This window comes from Cyanistes caeruleus, chromosome 18, assembly GCF_971803275.1.
Source record: "Cyanistes caeruleus chromosome 18, bCyaCae1.hap1.1, whole genome shotgun sequence".
Lineage (NCBI taxonomy): Eukaryota > Metazoa > Chordata > Aves > Passeriformes > Paridae > Cyanistes > Cyanistes caeruleus.
The window spans coordinates 1,053,021-1,071,568 of NC_141718.1; the positions used below are offsets into that span (position 1 = coordinate 1,053,021).

Below are 18,548 nucleotides of genomic sequence, written 5' to 3' on the forward strand. Positions count from 1 at the left end.
TTTCCAGGAGTTCTGTTGGGATTTAACCCTGCATTTAAACAATATTTATCTGTCATGTACAGGAGTTTTACAGCTGGTGAGGAAATCACAACAGGAATAACCAAACTCTGGAACTGCACACATACAGACAGCCAAACATCCACAGCAATGAACAGATTCAGCTTTTAAATATTCCTTACCAGTCTCATTAAATCTCTGGGCATTTCTCAAGATAAAAATTGACAAATAGCATCTCCAAGTGGAGAGCCTCACCATGCTCCTGCACTTTCTCAGACATGACAAAAAATGCCATAGGAAATGATAATCACATGCAATTAAAGCCTCCAAACCCAAGTGAACAATTGCTAAACTAAGCAGAGAGATTCTGTTCCTTTGGGGATTGTCAGTGGTACTTGCTGAGCTCTGATTTGGCTGAAACCTTGTTCTAGTGGAGTGCAGCATGCAGATCATACACATCACAAATTCCTTTTGCTCAGTGCATTCCAGTGAATGAATTCCACGCCACACAGACACTGTGAACTACCCTGGCTGAGAGAACAGATGTAAACACTGAAATTCTCCCATCACTAATGCTTTGGTTGACAGGACACCTCGCTTTCCAAACCATCTGATGGCATTGCTGAACATGCCAATCTCATTAAAAATAGTTGAAATAGGGATGAATTCAGTGTCTGAGGTCACTTCAGTACTCTGGCAGTGTCACTATTGAATTTCTACCAGTGTGATTACAAAGAGTGCGTGCTCAGTCCATTAATCTGCAGCATGGAAACCAAAAATCAATGGGGTGCTACTCCAACTCCTTTTTGCAGTAATTACCATCATGGATGAGGGTGTACACGTGGGAGGGGAGTGTGGGAGCTGTTGACACAGCCCTGGATGGAAAAGAGATCACCTGGCTTTCTGAGCTGTACACCAGAGAGGAGAAATGAAAAAAGAGTCCAAATTTATTCTAAACTTGGGCTGAAATTCAGTCTGCAAAAGGAAATTTTGCCATTTGCTTCAATCAAGCCAAGGTTTCTTCCCTGGAAACTTAACTGGGACTAAACTTCCTGGCAAGCCATCAGGAATTCAGCACTGATTGATCCAAAAGCCTCTTTACAACAAACATCTCAGTTTTCTTTAATAAACTCACTTCTCCATGCCATTACTGGCATGTGGGTAAGGAGTAACAGCAAAGTTGTGGGAGTTTTTTGTGAATGGCCGTGGGACAAATCCCTCTACGTTGTTCCAGTGGATGTGGACTGATTTTAACCAGTCCTTGACACTCCTCATCCTGAGCCTTCAAAGCAATAGGGAACCATCACAGATTTTTCCATGAAGAAGTATTGAATTGCCCTGCTTGAGGAAAAAGTGCATAAAAACCCCTTAGCAACTCTTGTATAACACTGCTACTGCCATTCATTTCTCATTCCTTATTTTGCAAGCACTCCAAAAGGATGTGCTTACAGACCTTAACTGTCCATAACATCTACTCAAAGAAACAGGAGTCCAGGGACTTATTTAGCCAGGATTTGACCTTTTTTTTTTTTTTGGAATTCAGACATTTACCACCTTTCAAAAGAGCAGCCAGGCTGCACCTTGTTAAGCTTTCAGGAAATGCAGAGAATCCTCCAAACACTCCCTGTGTCCCCTCCAAGCCAGCAGCTCATGAGCAAACCTCAGCTCGGAGCAGGTGATTTGTACAAGCCCTTGACACAGCGCAAGACAAATCCAACACTGATTTACACTTCAGGGACTGTGGCTGCTCAGCTCTGAAAACAAAAGGCTGCCTTTTAAAATGTCAGTATTTGCTGATATTCACCATGAAGTGAGAGTGAAAAAACCCAGGATCTTCTGTCATTCCCACAATGTGACATCCCTGAGGCCTCCCTGCAGCCCGAGCTGTTGATAAATTATCATTTGCAAACGATGACTTCTGGAAGCCAACAGAGTGACTCCTCTTTCAGGTGTGAGCTGTGGGGAGAACTGCAATGATCTCTGAAACAAGACCGCTCTTCAAACTACAGGAGTTGAGTTTTCTGTACCAGGAAAAGATTTTTATTTCCTAAGGCCACGTATTACCCCAGCTTTACTGTGTACAAGGTGCAGGGGGTGGAATCCATCCTCAGGGAACGTGAGAAGCTGGGGGTTTTGCTGAGTTGTGCTCTGTCCAGCCTGAAGGACACAAACTGTTGTGTTTGCTGGCAGAGCTCAGGGGCTGGCAGTGCCTGCAGGGCAGTAATTGCTGTTCCCTTCGCTCTGAGCACTGCTGGGCACTGCTCCTGCCACTGCTGTGCCAGCCTGCAAAGGACCCACCCAGGATCTGCAGGCAGAGGCACAGCATTAACCAGGTACAGGATGGGATTCTGGTGCTGTTTGTCACAGGCTGGAGCCTGCTGTCCCTGACAGCCTGGGGGACAGCAGCCAGGAGTGCAGGGACACTGCAACAACTCCTGCAGAGCTGGAGGATGAGAGCCCAGCGATTCCTCACACCTTTCTACAATCACAACTGGAGAGGAGCAGTGTTCTCTGTGCCTGAGGTGTGGGAGTCAGGGACACAAACACAGCTGGGCTGATGCAGCAGCATCACCTGCCACATCAGCCTTAACTCTGTGCCGTGTTTAACCACCCCTCACTGCAGGTTTACACGGAACTTATTGAATTACACACGAGGGGCAGCTGGGAATTGAACTGAATGATCTGAAGCAGCAGGACAGGCAGGAATGGGGGCTGCAGGGACAGCTCTGCTGCCAGTGGAGAGCAGGAACCCACAGCAGCACATCCCAACATCCTCCCACTCAGCACTCACCAACTGGCTCTCTAACCATCCTTACTCAACTTGTATGATTTACAACAAGGACTCAGCATTTATGTAATCATTTCCCACCTGTTTCATAGAGCAGCCCCTGTTATTATATAACAAAAGAAATAGAGATTTTTATCAGTACTTTAAATAGGCAGTAACACATCAAACCTAAGTAACTTTGATTGGAAGAGTAAATCTCAGTAAGCCAGTGCAGAAACAAATGGTTCAGCTGTCTAATATATTATATTTTGTGTAAGGAATGGTTCAGATAAATGGTGGTACTTCACCACTGTTAGCTGGTCAGCTGTGACTCATCTGACAGAGACACGAGATGGAAAAAAATATTTAAAATAATCTAATTGTCTTTTATGATATTGTAGCCAGCTTTCTTGAGGTCTCTCCTCACCAGTTTTCAGTGTCTTTAGCTCAGAGGAGTTTTGTTATTACAAAATTCCTCAAGCAGCAATGGCACAGAGGGCTTACATATATAAGAAACATATTTCAATTTGCTTTGCCGAATACTAACAAAGTTCTTATTCACTTTACTCTTGAAAGGTTTGGCTTTTGGCACTTTTTCCTAAATTTTCTCCATTCTTTATTGCCTGGCTGATTTATTTCCTGTGCTGTGAGAGTTACGGAGGGAAGCAGAGTTGCTTGGCAGCGTGATGTGGTATTGCTGAACTCAGCTGTTCGTGGCTCTCAGCAGATGTTTCTGCTTCAAAGGCAGGGTGGGAAAAAAATACACAAGCACAAATTCCTCCTCCCCAATCCTGCATCTTTTGTCTCTTATCTTCCACTGCCTCCAAATCACAAGGAAGGCTCCGTCACAATAGCTGCTAAAACATCCAAACAGCACCACACAAAAATAAGAGCTGACCTTGCCCCGAAGCAGATTTAAAGTGCAAAGAGGAAATGAGCACAAGTGTCATTCCATGAATGGGCTGCATCAGGAGAAGATTCTCGTGGAGGACTTCACTGTGAATTACAGGTTACTGAACTGGCAAGCACTGGGGACTGCTGTGTGCCAGGGGCCAGCAGGCAGCAGCGTGGGGCAGGGGGTGCCAGTGGCATGGGCAGCTCTTCCTGCTGCATTTTCCAGGTGTGCACACAACTGCCTCACGTTCAGCCAGCTGCCAAACAACACCTCCAGGCTCTTCTTCCAATTCTTCCCTTGAATTATGGAGGCTTCATTCTGCTCAGCTGAGGGCATTTAATGCCCCAGCCTTTTCCTCATTCTTTGTCACCATGTTTCCCCCCACATTCAATGAAGGGAGATTCCCCTGAGCTCTCCTTTGTTCATGTATCTATATATAATGACTGCTCATATGTGAATTTCTGGTAAATGAATGGAAACTGTTTCTGTTTCAGGGTTTAATGACGTAAGACATCCATGGCTGGTGTCTTCCTCCCAAAGTATCTCTACAGTCTGTACAGCTCTGTCCCTGCAGACACAGATGTGTAGAAATTCCCAATTACCTACAGCAGTGGCAAGTGCCATCTCAGCTCTGCTCCTGCCTCAGTTATCAGTCAAAAGGATAAACAACTGGCATGAAAAAATCCTGACCCACAAGCACTAAACCTCTGAATCCTTGTGAGCATCACGCTCTGTGCTCAGGCTACAAGGTTTTGAGGTCAGCAGGCACCACTGCCACTCTGCTGAGCTCTGCAAACCACTCTGACCCAAAACTGCCACGGCAGGATGACCCAGATTCTGAAATAATTAATAACATCTTCCCTCATCATAATGTGTGACTGCTCTTGTCTGTTCACATCCTGGGCACAGGCTGGCTGTGTTCTGCTACAGGCAGACACACTCCACATGGCTCACACTTTTTCAAGGCTGACTCATGTTGTACATACACACTTTACTTTTGTTTTTCAATCACAAGGGAATTTATTTCACTGACATCCCTTGGCAGCATATGGCGCTACCAGACAGAGCAGGGATCTGCACAGAACTGCAGCAGCTTTGTTGCTTTCCTCCACGTGCTAATGATATGAAAAAAACTTACAGCCTGCTAACATCCTTACTGTTTCCTTGTGCATGCAGGATACCCAGAGAGCGCTAAAACACAGCCACAACAACCCCAGCCCGACAGAACGTGCACACACGTGGCACACGAGAGGGAAGAAGTGACAGTGACACGGCCTGAAACATCAACACAACATCTGGAAGCACTCTTCCCCAGGCTGCCTCTCCATCAGACAGATGGCTGCAGAGCCCTGAGCCCACAGACCTCTCCAAAGGTTCAAGGCCGAGAGGATAAAGTGCTACATCACAGCACTTTTCCATTATGTCAGTTTTTCTAAATCTCTCTCTTCTCCCACACTTCTCTGCCTGGCTGACAGAAACCCACAGCTCTGGGTGACTCTGTGCCCCAAATGACAGAAACCCACAGCTCTGGGTGACTCTGTGCCCCAAATGACACAAACCCACAGCTCTGGGTGACTCTGTGCCCCACAGACCCCGATCCCCACAGCTCTGGGTGACTCTGTGCCCCACAGACCCCGATCCCCACAGCTCTGGGTGACTCTGTGCCCCACAGACCCCGATCCCCACAGCTCTGGGTGACTCTGTGCCCCACAGACCCCGATCCCCACAGCTCTGGGTGACTGCAGGATCAGGGACAGCAGCCCCAGAGCCGGCTGAGGGCTCCTTGCTCCAGGACACCCCCGGTCTGCAGCAGCAAGAGGAGTCAGGCCTGGCTCAGACTCAGTTCTCAGCTCCTGACTCAGTTTAGGATGCTCTGGTGCTTTGGCAGAGAAGCCAGCCTAAGAAATTCCCCGTACCCTTCTTGCTCCTGCCTTCACTGCCTTCCTCATCCTCACAGCAAGCCAGCAGGTGGAGGCTGCTGTACTGAATTTGCTATATTCAAACAAACAAACACCACAAATACCCCTTGCTCTGCCCTGTGGCAAGCCACAATAAACTACCCCAAAACCAGGAGCCCCTGCACCGAGTGTGGCACCTCCGAAATCAACCACACCAGCCTTAGGCTGGAAGCAGAGGCAATGCTGAGAGATGGAACTGGTTCCAGCAGAAACCACAAATATCCTTTTGTCTACCCCAAGCACACACATCAAACCTCCAGAAGCAGAAACAACAAAGGAAAACAAGCAACCAAGCAGTTGTCTAAGCCTTGTTTTCACTAATCAACACTGTTGTTACCCTCATCAATAGCTACTTGAATCTTAGCAGAAATTGCATTATGAGGCACACAAACATTGCTGATTTCAAGCTGTTTGTAGTTACTTGCCATAGTTGCAAAGCCTTTTTGAGTAATTTTAAGCTAAGCTCTGGCTCCTGGCTTTAGCACCACAAAGTATTTCTTAAAAAAGTAAAGAAGCATGACCCACTTAAATTCTCAAAAGGTAATGGTAAACAATTACTGATGTGATGTATCTCAAATATCTCTTGTGTTCTATTATTTATATCATGTGAAAGGTGTATTAGCTGCTGTTGCATCCAGAATCAAATTGCTTCTTTCAAAGTGCTTACAGTCTAATTATACCCATGCACTAATGACAGAGGAATGTGCAAGAAAGGAAAAGCTGGAAACAGAAATCAGTATTTTTCTTGAGTCTGGGTGCTTGTCTCCTGGGGTCTGAAGGGGAAAGAGTGCAGTGGTTCTCTGTGGTGCAGCAGGGAGATTCCTGAGCAAACACAGAGGAAAACTCCTACAACATGAATTAACTAACATTATTCTGAGCTGAGTTTGCTGCAGGCAGGATGAGGCAGTGCTGGTGCTGGAAGCACAGCCCTGCAGCTCACAGCCACACTGCCCCATCCCCTCCACAGCCCACAGGGCTCAACAGCCTGCACAGAAAACTCCCACTGGGGACTCACAATTCTCCACCAAATTAAATGAGCTTAACAGAGTATTTGTGCTCCGTGCAGAGGGCTCCAAGTGACACTCAGAAACTCAGAAATGCCCACTACAGCTTGTGCTTTCCCTCAGGTTTCCTACCCAGTTCTTCCCTGTACACAAACATTTTACTCAAACCGAGGCTCATCACACTTTCAGAAGACAGCAACTATTTACATGCACAAATGAGAGAGGCATTAATTAAAACATTGAGTTTTATTTGCATAATTAGTGCCAAAAATACTTTTATGGGTTAATTAGACTTCATGCAAATTGGATTGTGAAGATTTAATTTGGGGTTTGATAACCTGACTATTATAGTTCTGCAGTTGCAAATCTGCTCAGAGCTACATGCTGTTCTAAAGCTTTGTCCCCCCTTTCAAACTGGTTTAGTTTTTACTCCTGGCAGCCTCAAATGATGCATTTTTCTTTTCCCTTTACCAGTCCTGAGGTAGGTTGACCCTGGTTGGATGCCAGGTGACTGCTAAAGCAGCTCCATCTCTCCCCTCCTCAGCTGGACAGGGAGAAAAAAAATAGAGTGAAAGACTCAGGGTTGAGATAAAGACAGGGAGAGGAGATCTGTCACCAGGTGGAAATACATTGACAATCAGCCTGTGTGAGCTGCTCATGGCAAGAGGAATTTCTACACATGTCCAATATTTGGGCACAGAAAACAGAAGTTAAAACCTGCTCAGGTTCTCTGTGCCTGAAGGTGTAGTGCAAAGCAATAACCCAGCACCCATCAAAGATTTCATGTTGCTCCTCAATGAGCCCAGGTTTGTGGCTAACAATAATCCTGGAGCTGGCCAAGTGTTCTTTGGATCTGTGCAGTGGGAAGCTCTCTGCATGGATCAATGTGCAGCAGCATCCTGAGAGTTCAGTGTGATACCTGGGAAGAGCTAATTTCCACTGCAAATACACAACTTTCCTGTGTGCCATGGAAGACAATCCTAATTATGGGGACAGCCCTGCTTTTGTGCTGTTTTGTGCTGTGCAACAGCCAAGTCCCCGAAAACACAGCAAAGAGGGAGGCAGCAGTGGCAGCCCAGTTCATCCCAGTGCTCCCCACTGGGCTCTGCCTCAGACTGTCACCCAGCAGGCCAAAGGAACCTGCAGTTCTGGAAGAATCCACTCTTTTCCAAAGGAGATTCTCCTGTGTTACACACTGGGAGGTTTGCATTACCCTGTGCAGTGGCTCACTGTGGAAGAATTCACTGCTTGCTCCATGAACCAGCCACAGAGGCTGTGATATGTTCAGAGAAACAAGGTCAAAACTATCAAACCAAAAAAAATTAAAGCTCCGGTAAAACCCTTTGAAATTAAGAATATTCATATTGCTGCCAAAATGACACCACCCCCCAGCCCCAATGTAGGTCTCTTGTATTAATTTTTCCTTTGAACTGGTGAGTTTTATCACCCGTTATAGATGAGCAGATGGTACCACAGTTAATGTGAGTGTCTCCAGATTTCCAGGCTACAGGTTTAATAGCTGTGAGCAGTGCTAATATGAGCCTCAAGTCTTTCAAGCCCTGAATGGCATCATGGACATAAATGAGTTTAATGTGCCGAGAAGATGATGTTTCATACCTGTTCCTTGAACTTGGGGCTATCCTCTGACAAATAACTGTAGTGGTCGAGTGCTTGCCACCATTGCCCACCTCTTGTTTCACGTCCCACTGCCGGGGGTCACTTGTCCTTGCACCGAGAATGTTCACACCCTTCTTCACCTTTGCCCTGTTGGAAACAGCAATTGGGAAAGGTTTACAAGCCTCATTCAGGACTGGGATGTTTGCATGCAGCTCAGTTGTGGGGATGTCAGCAGAGCAGTGTTAAGGGAAGTATCAGATGTATTCTAACCCAGCAGTGAACAGGAGAGGGAGACCATGAATGCAGAGCTATGGCCCCATCACAGTTTTTGGACAGGGCCTTTTTATGTTCTGCCAACAGCAGGCTGGAGTTAGGAGTCACACTGAACCTGTAGGAAAACCTGCACTCAAGGTTCTTTATTCAGGCAGTATTTTTTATCCAAAGAAGCCTGTCCCAGCACTCTGGAATGTTTGTCTGTATCAAGTCAAAATTGTGCCTCATCACTGCACAGAGGAATGCTCCACTAGAGGCTTTTTAATAACCCAGTTTTATTCCAGATGATATTCTTCTGGATATCAGTGGACAGGTTGTTGCTCCTCTGCCTGACAATCTCCTCTTTCCTGCAGATTCCCAAGGAAAGTCCTGTTTGAAATCTCCAGCCTGGAGAGAATACAGCTGTTGATTAAGACAAGACTTTGTAACCCAGAGATGTTCTTACAGGACGCAGATTTCTGCCACTCTCAGCTGTTACACCCTGTGGAAAAATTACCTGTATTTATCTAGCGATGCTAATAACATCAGCAACAACTGCGTGGAAGGCTAATTACAGACCACTTGTTAATTAAAGAGCATTTGTACCATGAATTCCCAGCAAAGGTGCTGTCTGGGTGCAGAGTGTTGAACTGCTGATGCTCAGCTCTGTCACGAAGCACCAGGAATGAAGATGAGGAGTGGCACAGCCCTGCTCTCCTGAAGAGTGAGGCACAAGAGGATGAGGAGGGAGGAGGATGCCACTGAGGAGTGCCCAGCCCTGGGAGCAGTTTGGCCTCATCCTCAGCTGACTCCAGTGAACACCACAGCTCACCACAGCCTCTCCCAGCAGGGACTGGCTTCACCACAGCACAGAGGCTGAACTTAAAATCACAGCTTTCTAAAATATTCATGCAACACAAAATGTTAGTTACTGAGCAGAAATCACCATCTAGCAAGACGCTGCTATCTTCCTGACATTTATGAGGACTTGGCCCCTAAGTTTCTTTAAAAACCTGTTTTTTGCATCTTCAGCCAATAAAACACTCGAAAGCTGTGGTTAGGAGTGACTGAGAGTACCTGTCTTCTTGCAGTCTTTCAACAAAACACAATTAATTTAAGGTATTGAAGAAGAAAAATTGGAGTTTTTTTCTCAGTATAAAAGCATAAATGATTAGTTCTCTCATTTGTAACATGAAACACCGTGGAGCTTTACAGAATCCTGTCCTGCTCTTGTAAAAATAGCCTGATGAATCTCTCATGCCTTCAGCTGAATTACTCCAGCAAAAGCAGGAAGGCAAAGGAAGAATCAAATTCATTCCTGAAGGTTCATTAAAGCTTTAAGTCCCATTAAGTTCTCCAGTATATTACAGTTCAAATAAATGAACAATAAATAAATGTTTCAGTGTTTATAAGATCTTGCCAATCTTGAAGCTGTGTAAATCCAGCAGTATTTCTACAGCAATCTGTATTTTAGGAGATGTTTGGATGTATTTTAGGACACTGCAATTTAGCAACTGGAGAGAAGTAAAAACTCATCCTTTAGACTTTGTTCAGCTGTTCCTCGAGACAGGCTCTGAAATGACAAAACACCGCTCAAAATGAGTGGTGTTTGGATTTCTAACAGAATTACAGCTCTGTCAGCAGCTGCAAATTGCTCTTTCCACCATGGAGCTCGACACAGTCGATACCTGGGCTCCTGCTAATTAGGATGGCACTGTGGATGGGTTAGTGGTCAGATACACTGCCAGAGGACCACACCACGGCTGCAATGCCATTTTGTTAATTAACTACAGGATGGGGCATTAAGTTGAGTGGTTTTCACATATGCCATTATATAAAACCCATTAAAAAAAAAATTCCATCCCAGGGTAAAGTAGGTTACGTTTAGTGAGAAAAATCAATGTTGTGATTGCACTTAGGACTGGAATTGGGGTATGAACACCCAGAAGATTGAACTTCCGAAATAAATATGCAGAAGCACAATTTGCAACTCTCCCTCTAAAAAGGGCATTGAGTTTTACATAACAAGGTCAATGAATGAATCAGAATTAAGTCAGAAGGAACTGAGCCCCACACAATTCCAAGTGCAGTCTGTACACATACACTACAAATGTTTTCACTCCAATTTTTATTTACTTGGCGTTCGAGTGCTATCAAGGAAAAGTCTATTTAATTACTTACCAAAGATTTGTTGACCTTGTTGGATGTTTGTGATTAAATATTCATTTTTTTTAATCAATAGTGCCAAATTTGTACATAAAAATTTGTAAGTCATTGCACTTCAACCCCAGGACAGAGGACCTGGAGGCCAAATGACCCGACACTCTCCTGTATTTATCTCACAGTATTTATAAATTTACTGTGTTTACTTAAGGTTGGTGGGTAGGGTGACAATAATAGAGAGGACAAACAGCTGAAATACTTTGGGTTTCCTCCATGTGGGGCTCCCCACTGCAATTGGGTAGTTCTTTCCCTTTTTGCTTTAGAGTAGATCCTCACACAGAGCTCTGGACTTCACCTTGTCAGCCTGGACTTCACCAGAGCAAAATCCTCCCCTCCAACAATTATTTATTGTTTATTTATTGTTATTGCCAACAATCTCCTGGGAGTGCCACTGGATCACCCAAAACCAAATATCCCAGAATCCGGGGGCAGCAGCCTCTCCTGTGAGGGTGGTGTGTGTGTGTGTGTGTGTGCTGGAAGTTCAGCACAGCTTTTGTTCTCCTGCTAAAAGCAAAGCTGGAATGGCAGGATGGAACACAGCCCATCCTTGAGAACAGCACAGAACAGCACAGGTCAGCTCCAGCCCTCGCTCCCTCCCTCCCTCTCAACACATGGCAGCCACAACGCTGGGAGATCTTCTTGCTTCAACTTCTGAGGTTATTAATGCACAGCACAGGAAATCTCTGCCTCAGCTTTGTCTCAAAATAACTGTCTCTCTTTAAATCTCTCAAATGGAGAATTAAAAGATTCTGCTGGCATGCAGAGCAAGCAGCATCTCAGAGACATTACAGAGAGTCTCCAGCAGCTTACCTAGGAATCACAACTTAATTCGTGTCAAGACCAAGTAAAAGCATTTATTTACTCACACTATCACACAGCAAATGTACAATTTCCAAGCAAATATTTCATTTTCAACTCGAAGCTTTCAGTTATACACAAAGATTTCCATTTAGCAGCTCACCTTCCTTACACATCAAATCTAGAAATGACGCTTCTAATTAATGTGTTCTGATCAACTGCAGATGAAAATCTAATTCTTCCATCCCACTATCCTCAAATTACAAGAAATGTCAGCAGTATTTAGATATAATACTGTACAGCTATTAAAGACAGCAACCAAAAGGCAATTGAATCAGCAACAGCCAGAGCTGGAGATGGGACTTATGATTTAAGGAGCTCAAATTACAGCTTCCTACTCCAATTGAAGTTTTAATCTCGTGGAACTGCTATGGCCATGGAAGGGTTCTGCTTCCTGCAGCGGTGCTAGAGAGGACAGAGTGCCCAGTGCTGCCAACAGCTCTTCCCATGCAGGATTGTGCTGATGTTAGAGAGCATCTCTGCTCCCATTGCAGAGGGATTCTCGCTCGGAAGGCAGGTCCAGGCAGAGCTGCCGTGTGTGATGTGCTGTGCTGGGGACAGGCAGCTGCAGAGGAAGGCTCTGAGCTCCAGGCACGCCGAGCTGGCAGCAGCAGTGGCACAGGGCAGGGGAAGGGCAGGAGTGTGGCTGGAGCAGAGCAGGGATGTGCCCAGCACAGGGACTGCTCACCTGGGGCACACTGTGCTCCAAGGTCTGCCCAGCACCCTGGCCACAGGGCTGCTCCAGAGAACAACCAGCTACACCAACACTCAGCTGCTGTGCTCAGGAGTGTCTGGAACAGCTGCCCAGCCTCGGAGCTGTCTCCTGTTAGGCTGGCCATGGTCCGAGCAGGGCTCCAGCCACAGCCGGGCTCTCTGTGCAGAGCTCCCCAGAGGATGCTCCTGCTCCGCAGTAAATCCCGGCTCCTTACCCTGCCAGGCTGCAGTTTCAGCTGAACAAATGCTGACCCCTTTTGGTCAGTCTTCTCCTGAGCCTCGCTGCTTCTCCATACTCTCTGCTAACCCTCCCTTGCAAGCCCTTGACTTCTCTGGCTGTAAAGGTCGCGCTGTAAGAAATTCCCTTGGTGCCTCTCCTGAAGCCCAGGGAAGCTCTCCTGCTGGCTTGCTGCCGGACTGCACGTTACAAGAACTCTCAAAACTTCATGAGTTCTGCCAGAAAAATTTCAGCTTCTTCCTGCCATGATTTACGTTCACTCCTCTCCTCCTTTGCTCCCAGAGTAAATCAGGAGATTAAAGCCAGCTGCAGGAACCCATAAAACCCAGGCAAGAGACTGACCACAGCAATTAAGCAAGATTTGTTTCATTAAGTAAATATTTTTCCTTTCATCTTTCTGTATGAAATGAGTTGCTAGATCTCACTGCAGCTCTGAAGGAACAGGACAAACATCTGCCTGCAAAGCATTACTCATTAAAAGCTGAGAAGCCAGAAGATGACCTGGTTAGCTGTGTCAGCCTTTCATATGTGATCCTTTAATCTGCAAAACACACAGCCAGAGTAAGTGTGATGGAGTAGCTGTGGCTCAGCTTAGGGAATTTGGGGATCAGGTATCAGCTCCAGCTTCCTGCTGGGCTCCACACAGGATCCCTGTCTGATCCAGCAGGCAAATGCCACCAGTGCTCTCTGTGGCCACCTCTTTCCTACAGAAATTTTCATTTACAAGCCACAGGCCCATCTAAGCAGGAAAAGAGAGCCCTCCTCAACTGCAGAATTTAGGTACTAAATGGATTAGGTAATAAATTACTGCTAGTAGCAGCATTTCAGATTTGGTCCCCAAGTCAGAAGCTGCTCCAAAGGGCCATCCGTGCAAGAATCAGTAAAAGCAAAGACCTTGCTGCTCAGAGCATCCTCTCTCCTTCAGGCATTTGTCTCTCATGGTGTATCCAGAAAAAGCCTTCAGGAAACCACTTTTGTAGAAAAAGAGAAATCAGCCTTTAAAATGTCAAAACAGCTAAACTCTAGGTACGCAGTTCTTGTTCTTCGCTCCTTACAATTCTCCTTTCACTTCCAATAGACCACAATGTTGTTCTATTTGAAATGACTTTGGGAAAAAATAACTTGTCAAAACAAAACAAATGGAAATATTTCACTTTGAAAATGAAGTATTAAAACCCTTTAAGGATCTCCAAACCAGAATGCTTAAGCTTCTTGAATATAGGGAGCAGCTGAGGTGGATTTCAGTATTTCTGAAACCTCCTTGGTCTGGCAAATTGGACTAAATTCAGCTTCCCCAAAACTGTGTATTTTGGTGACTTTCATGTCCATCAAAATCATAGATTCTCCCCACAGTGAGGAGTCCTGAGAGATGAAACAGCTCAAGGACTGATCTTCTGTGGTGTTTCTTACATAACTGAAACTCCCTGATTTCCTTGGAAAATCAGCTCTCTTCTATTTCAGTAGGAATAGGTGCTTCATATCCCTTAGGGAGCTTTGGAGAGCTCAGCTCCAAGGCACGAGGTGGATGCTGACAGCTGTATTTTAGACTTTTTTCTTTCCAGAAAAGAAATCCAATGTATTTTGGGATGTTCCAGGGATGGGGTTCTTCGGGTTTTGGGTTGATATCTGTGGTTAACTCTTTGTTACCATTACCAGTCCTCTTGAAGAGTCAGCTATCCCCTTACTGAGTTCTAGAAGAAAAAAGAGGTGCTTTCTGTGAAGTTTGGATAACCCTGCTCAAGGCACAGACAATCACTGAAATCTCAGAACAGATCTCTGACAAAACTGCTTTCTCCAGCCCTGAATTTTAATAGCACTAGCTAAGGGATTAGGAAAGGCAGGGGGGGGCAATCCAAAAAAATCTCTAAGTAAAAGCAGGATGGAGCTGCACAACACAACACAAATAATCTGGATTTTTCTTCCAAGCTTCGGGGAAACCCAATGTGAGTTTACAACCTGCTAACATCCTGCCTCCAGCAAAGATAAACACTGCACACCCCTGACATTCCCAGCAGCTGGCACTGAGCTGCTGCTGCCTTCAGCTCAACTCCTGCTGCTCCAGAGAAACATCCTCTGCAGCCCCTGCTGCCCCAGGGGCTCCCACATCCACTCACACCCACTGCCCAGGGCAGCACCCACACCTGGAGCAGGCTCACAGCTTCAGCAGCTCCTGCAATGCTGGCACAAGCTCTCCTTGCCCTCTCTGCCTTGGACAATTGCTTTATGGGGCCACTTAGGTAGCAAAACCACCCATACTGAGCTCAAATGGTCAGAGCAGCAACAAGGCAGGAGAAAGCAAAGTCCTGCACCAAACAGCTCCAGTTCAGCACATGCCTTCCTTCCTTCCTTCCTCCATTCCCCAATCCACAGCCCCAGGAATTCCTCTGGATGTAGAGGTTGCTGCCAAATCCCACAGTTTTACATGAAGTAACAGGGTATGGGGTTAGATATTTATGGATTTTTAAGCCTCAGCTCCCAGAGCCATTGGCAATGAATCCTCACAGTTATTAAGAAATGAGGAAGAGGCAAAACTGAAAGCAGAAGAGTAAGTGTTTTCAAGAGCATGAATCCCTAATTTTCCTCTTCCAACACCTGAAACTGACATCTCAGAGCAGAAAGCCCCATTCCTGGCAGGAAGGATGGAGACCCCTGGTGATAAACGCTGTCCCAGGATGGCACAGAACCCTCTCCTTCTCGGAATTTGCAATGTACACATTAACCAGCAGCTCTGCTGAGCACATTACCACATCTCATTTGAGAAAGGGGACTTGGCCAATATGTTTAGCACTCTTTTCACTATTACCTTTTACTCATGGAATCAGCAAAAAATCTGATTTCACAGGAAATGCAAGGGAATTGCAGAGAAGACAAGGTCTTGCAGTGCCTGAGAGGTGTTTGCAGCAGTGCTTTAAAGCCTCTGTTCTCCTCATCCCAAGCACTTGAGATGCTTGACCTCAGCTGACATGGGCACAGTCTGAGTTTGCACTTCTCCATTTCCTTCAAGGGTGGATGAGTAGCAAAGCTCTTTTCTAATTTGGAACTCAAACAAACCAATGGGTACGAGTGACAGATCCCTCTCAGGAACTCTGCATGGAGTGAAAGAAGTTGATGCATAATCACATCCAGGTAAAATCCCTGGAAAGTCTTTGCTGTGGGATCAGTATCTGGGTGAACACTCATTTATGAATTCATCACATGGGGAGACACAGGAGACCAGGCTGTCTGCTTTGCTGTCACAAATAGAGCTGGAGTAATCTTTCTCACACCAAAACATGCCTGCTGAGAGAGGCAGGAGAGACAGAGATGGGTGTTGTGTAAATAAAAATCCTACCAGGGTGAATCCAGAGCACAGATTCAGCTGCACATGCTAAATACAAGCACACGGATCTATTTTATAGGAGCAGAGACACTTTTTAGATAAGTAAATGCTTTGAGATTATATTTCCCTACTACATCCAGTTTCTATTATTACCAAAAAAAATCTCTAAGCTGCATATTTGTGACATTCCCCCAGCTGGCAGAGCAATAGCAGTGCTGAGGAAAATACTTACTGTTTGCAGTGGTTATTAGGATTATTACTTAGACCCCAAGTGACTTTCTGAAGTAATCTTCCCATGCAGTCCCTTTGTGTTTTTAATCCCACCCTCACTCCCCCTCCAGAGGCTGCTCTGAATGCAGTTTTGCCATCAGCCATGGAGCTACAAGGGTTGTGTTTCCTTCTTCCCTTCGGGAAATAATTTTGCTGAGATCAGCTGCTGGAAGGAGGAAGGGCCAAATGTCCTTAAAGCAGTGAGGAAGAGAAGAGCTTTCACTCAAGCAGTTGTTCCAAATGCACCCATGCTAGGTTCCTGTCCAAGCAGCTGAGGAGAGCACGGATCACTGGGTGGTTCAGCCCCAGGATGCAGCTCTGTCTCATTTGTAAATTAATCAGTCTGATTTACACTGATTGAAGGGTGGAGGTTTTACCTGCAGCCCACAGGGGAGTGCAGGCTCTGCAGGGGCTGCACCAACCTGTGCCCCAACCCACTCCTGCCTCCCCTCCCTCTGCCTCGAGGGGCTCCTGGAGCAGAGGCTGGACACAGCTAAAGGAATAAAGTGGGGATTTATTAAAAGCTCTTCCAAGGATGCACCGTGGGCAGTGCAAGAGCCTGGCTCTGGCTGCACACAGGATGGACCCAAGGTGGACAGAAGATGGGCCCTGGGTCAGGAGTTTTTATAATTTTTGGTCCATTTCCATTTTGGGGTGAATTGTCCAGTTCCAGCTGCAGGTGATGCAGTCCCAGATTGCTCTCCTCAATTCTCTGCTGTTTTTGGGCTGAAGCTGCAGAGGTGCCCTTGGTTCTGGGCTGGAAAAGGATTGCTGTGTGTGCCTGAGCTGTGAGGAGAATTCACTGACACTCCATGTGAAGTTCAGAGTTAGATACCAGTACAGAATCTGGAAAATAGGAAAGCCAAAGTTTAAAGCATCACCTCCCTCTGAAGCACTGAGCACCACCAACCATGGGCAACTTTTTGGCACAGCTGAGTGCCCAAACTGTGATGGACAAGGCAGAAAGATAACTCAGATAGCTCAGATAACTGCAGAGCAGGAATTACGGCCACGTGGCTCCTCCACAGCCCTTGGACCACCACTCCCATACCTGGTTCTTCCTCTGCTCATCACACCCCTCACACTTGCTGATGGTCACTTTATGGCATGTCCACACAGCTAATCTGGATTTTGTGCCAGAACCAGCACACCTTGTGCTGCAGGAGCGTGGCAGCAACGCTACAAAGATGGGCTGGGGGGTGGAGCAGACAGAACCGATAGCTTTTATCACAGAATTGAGTCTTAATCTAGAAAATGCTGGCACTGATCTGTGCTACAGCCTCCAAATTGGGCTCTTTCATGCTTTGAGTTTATCCAGCAAAAGCACAAATCCTCCTGCCCTGAGGCAGTTGCTGGTAGTTTGTGTATTCAGGGACAGATCTGGGATGGAACTCCTGCAGCTCAGCAGGAGAAAGCAACACAAAAAAACCACGGATGGGATGTGGCTCAGGGAGCTTAACTACTGCACTAAACTCCACTCATCCTCCTGTAGCTTTTTCTGGAATTTGTCTTTTTTTTTTTCCCCTGAAAGTGACTGAGAAGAGAGACAGAAAACTTTTTGAATCATTAATAAATTCTTCAAAAGCTGCTGGGCTTTACCTTTACTAACTACAGCCTATCAAAGAAAGGGCTCTTTCTAGAGAAATGAGCAAGAGAGAAAGGGGAAAAGCTGCAACCAAAATGAGTGCATGACTTGACACTTTTTGAAACAAGGCACTGATTGCCCTGTGGATTCTGAAAGGATTCTCATGGAGATGGGGCTGCCTTAGGAGCAAGGGGCAGATGTCTGCACGTGGGAAACCACAAGCTTTCTGGACCAGGTTTTAGGTGTTTGATTTGCCAGGCCCATTTGGATCATCAATATTATCTCAACAACACTGCTGGACACAACCAAGAGCAGCAGCTCTGGGTTATCATCAGCTATTGCAACAGCACATTTTAAGGACTCTTTTTAAATTCTTTTTTTGAGTCTGTGCTTGTACTTTAAGAGAATGGAGGACTCTTGAAGCCACAGTGAACAGAGTGAAGTCTTGAGAGGGCAACAAGCTGCTGAGCTCCTTTGACATATTGCAGGAATCAGCAGGACATTCTGGGATGTATCAAAAGAAAACCAGCTGTCAGTGAAAGCCACAGGCAACAGCTTCTTCCTGGATGCAGATATTAAGGTCATGATATACCTAAACCAACATGAAACACCTACAAGATAAACAGATCAGTAGATCTGGAACTCTCGTTGTGTTTATTGGTTCCCTCTTTGCGAGGGTTCCAGAGTCACATTCCCTTTATCATCTCCTGGGGAGTCTCTTCTTTCCCCCTCGATGACTCTCCCCAAAAGTCATTTCAATTCATCCAGCTCCAGCCAGCAACTAACTGCAGGGATGAAAATCATTTTGTTTCAGCTTGATGCAGCAAATAGCAAATGACAGGGCCCAACAC

At 45.9% G+C, this 18,548-nt stretch overlaps 1 protein-coding gene across 4 annotated transcripts in view; it reads right to left on the minus strand.

Moving 5' to 3' along the window:
* Positions 1–18,548, minus strand: part of TMEM132C (transmembrane protein 132C) — a 168,126-nt gene that overhangs the window by 59,017 nt on the left and 90,561 nt on the right. For all 4 annotated transcript variants that reach the window (XM_086856496.1, XM_086856495.1, XM_023937210.2 and 1 more), the window contains one exon: positions 8,239–8,385. In XM_086856496.1, the coding sequence (XP_086712622.1) occupies positions 8,239–8,385 (147 nt within the window). The remainder of the gene's footprint in view (positions 1–8,238; positions 8,386–18,548) is intronic.